This window comes from Oryzias melastigma, linkage group LG21, assembly GCF_002922805.2.
Source record: "Oryzias melastigma strain HK-1 linkage group LG21, ASM292280v2, whole genome shotgun sequence".
NCBI lineage: Eukaryota > Metazoa > Chordata > Actinopteri > Beloniformes > Adrianichthyidae > Oryzias > Oryzias melastigma.
The window spans coordinates 14,501,086-14,508,981 of NC_050532.1; the positions used below are offsets into that span (position 1 = coordinate 14,501,086).

Here is a 7,896-nt window from a genome sequence, read left to right on the forward strand (position 1 = left end):
CAAATCGTGTTAAAACTGTCAACCAGCGCGAGTAATAAAGTTTTAGAAAAAAAATGGCGCAAAAGGGAAGTCACGTAATACAAGTGCGCGTGATTAGGGCGTGGTTAGGGAAAGGGGATCGGGGACTGACAGTACCTATGTCACACGAAAACTTCCGCCTGTGGAACAGCCTCCCAGAATGCCTCAGGGCCGCAGAGACTATTCTTGTTTTTGAAGGAAGGCTCAAGGCCTGCCTTTTTAACCTGGCTTTTAGTTGAAATAGAAAGTTATTTGATATTTTGTTTTATGCTCCTATGTGGTTTTATGTTCTGTCTTAATGCTTTTTTACCGAATTGATATTTATCTGCTTTTACTGATTTATGTCTGTCTATTTTATCTATTTATCGTCCGGTTATTTATATCCATTTTTATTTCATTTTATTGTATTTTATTTTATATTTTACTCCTTTTACATGTTTAACTCCAGTGTCTTCTGCTAAGGGATCCTCCACATCAGTGGTTGACCTTTCTCAGTAAACGGGGTCGCTGCAGTGGGACGTCCCGGGTCTGGCTCTTTGCTCGGATCTGGGGGGTCCTGTAGTAGCGTACTCTGTGAACTTGATTGGGGGGTCACTGGTGTGGACAGGTCCAGAAAATATTGTTTCCTCACTGCAGTACAAAGCCAGATTTCTATTTTCCATCATTTATTTTATTTTATTTTATTTATTTATGTATTTTAATGTATTCTATTCCTTACCTTTGTGTGGCAACATGTTGACCTGTGTTTGTGTTTGTCTGTGTGTGTGTGGAGGGGGGGAGGGGTTGAGGACATTGTTTAGGTCCTCCAATGTTTCCTGTTCTTTGTTTTTTCAAATTTGATTGTTTTTATGTCAAGCACTTTGATTGAAATTTATTTTTCTGGAAAGGTGCTGTACAAATAAAGTTTGATTTGATATTCAGACCATCATCACCAGAGAAAATCCCTGCACCAACCAGCATCAGAAATCCAGAGCATAACAGACAATTATCTATAATCATCTGAGTATATTCCAGAGCTCTGGCACTGATCAATACAAATGACTTTCCCAGATGATAATCATTATCAAGAAGAAAAATCATCTACATTAGTCCCCAAAAAAAATTCAAAATATTCTCTTTAAAAAAGACAATATGTGCAGATTGTATTCAGCAAAGAATAACAATAATAAAAAAGTAATAAGTATAAATGAAAAAAAATTAATGATATGTGCAGAATCAGTGTTACATTACAGTTTAGGAACAAGTTTAAGATCACGTATTCGTTCTTTGTTGTTATGACTAGAGAGTGTAAAGGTCTCATTTCAAGGGAATTGTGATCAAGTGCTGCAGCTCAACCGAGAATCGGGTCAAAGATCACATTCAGGGGTTTCTTGAGGTCACATTTCACACTTATTTTGCTTCAATTAAAGGCTCAAACATGCGTAACCCCACAGTTCTCAAAGTCCGTCATGGTTTTTATTTCAGAGGGTTTGTCAGGTCCGGTGGTCTGAGAGGTTTGACAAAGATGTTGGAGTTCTGGACCCAAGTGGAATGAATCTGTTTCCTCTTTTGTAGCAGTCTTGCGTGCTTTGACAGATCAGCATGATATTTCAACAGGTGATCATTTAGGTAAACAGCCAAACCCTTCAGGTGTTTGCGTTGTTTCATCAGAGCTATCTTGTGCTTTGGATTCACAAACCTGATCAGGATCGCTGGTTTATCCGTATTCTTTCTCAGAGGAAGCGAATGACAGACATCAACAGTATTTAGGTCCAAGGAAATCCCTTTAGCAAGAAATACTCCAACCTGATTCTCCACGGTCGCATTAGCATCCGTCGCAGCTCTGTGAGCTTCCATGCTAGCACTGGTAGCATCAGGCCATGCCCGGGGTTTCAGTTGAAGTCCCGTGAGAATCACATTATTCATTCTTACTTGTTGATCTACGTCGTTAATTCTTCTCTCCAGGAGATCTTGGCGATTATCTCATTCGTTACATGAATTTTCCTGTCGGAAATCTTCCACAAGTTGTAGTAGTGGTGATAGCTTAGCCTCAAGCTCCATATCTTAGCATCCATAAGAAGCATCGGAGATAGCTTAGCTTGAATATCAGCAAGCGCGATTTTGAGTTCCGTCAAATCGGCTTCAAAATTATTCTTTGTTGCCATGTTCAACTCTCTTCGTTGCAGTAGCTGTTTTGCAGTAGCTTGGTGATTAAAGTTGCTTAGAGCAACTATTAAAGACTTTAAAAGCCGAAGTGTTGAGGAGAGTTGAAGACACACTCCTGCTCAGTCGTGACCCGGAACAGGAAGCCCATATTAACTGTCCATATTTTAACCGTCTATCTCAATGGAAGTCTATGGGATTTTGGAATCTTGAAACCGGGGGTACTTCCTGTTTGGAACACGGGTGAGGAAGGGTTGATAGGTTCACTGTTTCTACTGTCTATGATTCACATGTACAAAAATTACAAAAATTAAAAAATATAAAATACGATTACCATTTGATTGCACAATTGCAAGTACACACAACTACACAGAAAATGCATTATATGAGTTACAAATAAAAAATTACACACAACCATGCAGACACAAGTCACAAATCCAGGATTACACACAGACTCACAAATCAAATTCAAATTGATTTTATTTATAAAGCACTTTTCATATGAAAAAATACATCTCAAAGTGCTGTACATAAAGATTCAAACAACGCAATAAAAACACCCACCTGATATATGAAGAACAAAAGCCCAAACTGAAAATCAACCCCCTTAAATTTATAAACACACATACAAACATATATATTTTAAAATAAAATGAATAAAAATAAAAAAGAGAGAACCCTGAAGACTCTGTCAGCCCTAACATCCTGTCGGCTAGGCATCCACATCCTGACCCAGGGAGCCAGAGCCCCACAACCCCCAGCCTCCCACCAGCCAAGGAGAAACCTAATCAATTATCTTATATGACAAAAATGGCTTCTGGAGGAAATATTGACGAGCATTTCACTCACAATACTCATCAAATGAGGATTGGAGCCGCTAACAGATCGCAGAGGAAAAACAGACATCTACAGATTCAGTGGTAGAGAAATTTAACCAAATGTGAGTTCAAATAGATACAGTACCTGCTTTTGTCCATCCACCGCTTCAAGATGTGACATTTTCTAATCTGCTGCAACAAGAACAGGAGGTGAGGAGGCTGCTGTGGGCTGTCAGGGCCAAGATGTTAGCTTGTAGTAGATGGAGTACCCAACAAATTACTCAAGATTTGTGCTAACCTGCTCACCAGGGTCCTCACTGTTTAAAATCTGCTGTAATAATCTAAAAACTACATCTTTCATTCATAAAAGCAAAATTATGTGACTAAATCTGTGATATTTAAAAACTGTGATTTTTAGTTGTTACATTTAGAAAGTATGAGTGAAGTTGGATTTTTTTGCTAACATTGCAGTATGGTGAAAAATCCCAACATTTTACATTCATTGTTTAAAAAATGTAATCTCAGCACAATATAACTGGTCAAGTCCTTTTCTCATATCACTTGTAATGAATTAATATGAACACAAATTAGACAGACATACCTGGTATAATTTAACTTTTGAACCACAAGTCAGAATTTGATCATTTAGTCATTAAAGTTGTTCCAGTAGAGTCATGTATGTGGGTTTTAGCCCTTTTTTAAGCATAAAGTTTAAAGTATACCAACAAGATAAACAGTTTTGCTTGGATAAACAATGTGGAAACATGATGTGACATGCAGCTGTTATACAAACAGTTCTTAACAGTCACGTGGGCCAGCCCATTCACTGAAAAAAACTGTTGAAAATGCTATGTGTGACCAGAGAAAAGCTTTTCTAAAGACTGAAAAATGACCGTAACCTCTGCATTCTGTGGAGGTCAACGTGAGCTGCTGAGTCAGTGCTTTAACTAAGGGGGTGATGGGGAGGTTCAGTAGTTCTTTACATGATGCAAGGTATAAAAGGGAAAGGGTTAAACCTGGTAGAGCATCAGTTTGCAGGAGCAAGAGCAACAACTCATCCACAGCCAACATGAGCACCGACATGGGCATGAGAGGAAAGGTACAAACCCTAGATTTTTGAGCAAAAATTAATTTACATTTCCTGATTTTTTTTAAAGCACAACATAATTTGTTTCAGATCATCTTCTACGAGGACAGGAACTTCATGGGACGCTCCTATGAGTGCATGAGCGACTGCTCCGATATGTACTCCTACCTGAGCAGGTGTCACTCCTGCAGGGTGGAGAGCGGCTGCTTCATGGTCTACGACCGTCCCAACTACATGGGGAACCAGTACTTCATGAGGAGGGGCGAGTATGCTGACTACATGAGCATGATGGGTATGAGTGACTGCATCAGGTCCTGCCGTATGATCCCCATGGTTAGTTTAAAATCTTTGATGTTATTCCTGATTCTAAGGTTCAAGTTTGTTGGTTTTGAACATTTTCACTTTGTATTCTACAGTACAGGGGATCCTACCGGATGAGGATCTATGAGAGGGAGAACTTCGGGGGTCAGATGTACGAGATGATGGACGACTGTGACAACATCATGGACCGTTACCGCATGAACAACTGCATGTCCTGCAACGTGATGGACGGCCACTGGCTGATGTACGAGCAGCCCCACTACAGAGGCAGGATGATGTACATGAGGCCCGGAGAGTACAGGAGCTTCATGAACATGGGCTGGAGCGGCATGAGGTTCATGAGCATGAGGCGCATCATGGACTCCTGGTATTAAATGTTGAAATCTAAATACCAAGAAATAAAATGACTCTAATCTATCTTGTTCTATGTTGGGGATTATTTCAAACATACACTAGAATTATTTAATTAATAAAATACAATGCAAATGTGTCTTGTTAAATCTAATTTTCTAGCTATTTTGTGAAAAACTATTAGGGTTCAGTGACCAAAAAAAAACAAACTTTAAAGTCAGTTAAACGGTGTAAAACATAAGTTCCTATAACTCAAAAAGTTGTTCCATTTGAACTCTTCTATGATTGTATACTTATCTACTTTGTGTTAAGTAATAAGTACTACAAGATGATGTAAGAAGAACTAAATTCCCTTTAGGAAAAACTTTGTGCCATTTGAAACATTTTTAATTGCAAAGTAATTAAATAGCAATAATCCACAAAATTAGCCTATAGCCAAAAACAAACTTCAAAATGATGAAGTGGTTCAAAGGGGAGTTCAAGAGATTATGACTTTGAAATTTTGTAGAGTCTAATGGGTGAGGGGAGAAACAACCTGCAACTGTCCTTGCAACGAACATGGAGGATATCCTTTGGTGCAACATTTCCTCGGTGGAGTTTTTGGAGTTTCCTTTAGCTTGATGATTTCACTATAAAAATGTCTAAATGACTCACTGTTTTAATGTTTCCCCTCTCATTGAATCCATTGTAAGAGCAGTAAAACAAAACCCTTTTGAAAAACTTAATGGGTTAGCAATTCAAACCAATTAGAATTTACCAGAGTAAATGAACAATTTTGGACTTCTTGGATGTGCAGCAACAAGGATAACACTTAATAAAATCACCAGAAATGTCCACTTTCTAAACCTGCTGAGTTCCTGTTTGAGGTCATTGAACTGCTGAAGCCTACCCAGCTTATGAATGGTACAGATGAGGGACAGCTTGAATAATATATTCATCCATTGCAGGGGAACTTTAACACAACCACACACATTCACATTCACACCTAAAGGACAATGTAGAACCGCTAACGAATCAAAAACTCATGGTCCAGATCGTGTCACAGTTTTAGGGTCACGGTTCGGATCATTTTCGGATCAATAAAAAGACAAAAGCAACGATAAAACAAGAAAGAAGCCTAAATTTAATTTTTTGAATAGCTTCAAAATATATATTTGATAAGACATATAAAGTACTTCAAAGCATAAATAAAACACTATAGCACAATATATCACATCAAAGCATTTGCTCATTTGAGGTATATTTATAAAAACAAAACATCTTTGAACACAAACAAAATGCTAAAACATGTAGTTTCTGGTTACATTTACATGTCTTGAGACCAAGGCCCGATCCGAATACTCCCCTTCTCCCTCCCCCTTAGCCCTCCCCCTTGATTTGGAGTGGCAGTTGAAGTCAAAGTCGTGTCCGTAATTATTATTTTTTAGGTTTCACACTCCGAACAGAGGGGTCCAAAGTCCTCTATTGCGAGAGTAAACCACGGTGCACGAAGAAGCGCTTTTCTTCCCTTTGGTGTTCTCTGAACCACAGAAGTTTACATTTAAATGTAAGTAATGACTTTATGTTGTAGTGTGACCTTATTAAAGTTATAAAACCGCTGTTGTTATGGATATTAAACCACTGGAAGCTCCGCGCTAATGCTAGCGGACTGGCGATGTTGATGACGTCATTGAACGGAAGTCACGTCCGAAATATTAGACACGATTTTTTCATCACCCTCCGTTTGGAGCAAACACGGAGGGGAAGGGCTAAGGGAGAGGGAGAAGGGGAGTATTCGGATCGGGCCCAAATCTACAAAAAATGAGAATAGAATATTTTAAAATAGTTTTGAAAGAGCGAAGATGAAGAACACACACCCGTCAGAGATGAAGACCAAGTGTCCATCAGCTCCTCCCCTGGAGAAATTGCATCAGCTGACTCAGATGCGGCCGAAAAAGATCCTGATATGCGAAAGAAGATAATCACGGAGGATAATTATCATCCGGAGCAGTTTGTTGTGGATGAAACTGGACTTGCACTTCTTCAATGGAAGGACGATGCACACGCTCATCTGGCTTTGAAGCACAGAGAGACAGTGACACTCCTCATCTGCGTCATTAAGTACGCTGCTGTTTTGAATTCAAATTAGGGCTGTCAGATTTTTCGCGTTAATTATACATTAATTTGACAAGTGCATGACGCAGACAATTTTTTTGATGCATTAATCGCAGATTTTCCTCATATGTGCCTTTCTACAGGCGTCCCTCATCACCCTTTAACTTTTGTAGAAATTTTAAATTCCACGAAGCACAAATTTTTTTCCTAAAAAAAGGCCACATATTAATTTGCGATTAATCGCGATTTAACTATGGGCAATGCGATTAATAGCCATTAAAAATTTTAATCGCCTTACAGATCTAATTAAGATAAATTAGAGCTGTCAGGCGATTAAAATGTTTAATTGCGATTAATCGCATTTTGTCCTGAGTTAACTCGCGATTAATCGCAAATTAATGTGTGGCCTTATTTTAAGGAGAAAAAAATGTGGAATTTAACAATTTAACAATTTAGAAATTTAACAATTTAGTAGTTCTACATTAATTATGAAAACAAGAATGGCAAAATTAATAGTTTTCATCAGAAATACTTTATTTTGTAACATTGTATTGAGATAAACTTTCTTAACAATAAAAGGCTGTAACATAAAATGCCTAACAAAAGCCCAAGTGCAAGTGAAGGGTATTTTAAATTCAAAACTTCAATCAACTTTCAGTAAAATAAAATAAAAAACATCACAAAATAAAATAAAAACACTTTCATGTTCATTTTTTGTCAGGACCTCCTCTGCTGAACTACAGTAATAAATGAAATAGAGATTTATCATTTCCAGTTAACTTTTGTTTTTAAAACATTAAAGACTGAGAAAAGCGGGATACACTGTGGATAGTTTGACAGTCTGTTACTGCTGCCGTGTTCTCTGGCTGCAGCTCGATGCAGCGACGTGTCCAGCGGAGCTCACGCCATGAATATACCGGCAGACAGACCGCTATGCTGGGACTGGATCACGCTTAAACCTCCAGAACATTTAAAACATCCCCCGGTGCGCTTGCTGTTCGGAACGTCGGGGGTCCGCAGCTCTCGGGACGCGGCGCCGGAAGCGAGCCGGTACCACCAGACGTG

The 7,896-nt window shown here is 38.7% G+C and overlaps 1 protein-coding gene across 1 annotated transcript; it reads left to right on the forward strand.

Annotated features, from left to right (window-relative positions):
* Positions 1-3,874: 3,874 nt before the first annotated feature.
* On the forward strand, positions 3,875-4,803 carry LOC112137991 (gamma-crystallin M2). Its single transcript, XM_024260543.2, has 3 exons — positions 3,875-4,077; positions 4,156-4,398; positions 4,482-4,803. The coding sequence occupies exons 1-3, from the start codon at positions 3,937-3,939 to the stop codon at positions 4,758-4,760; spliced, it is 663 nt and encodes a 220-aa protein (XP_024116311.1). The 5' UTR covers positions 3,875-3,936; the 3' UTR covers positions 4,761-4,803.
* The last annotated feature ends 3,093 nt before the right edge of the window (positions 4,804-7,896 follow it).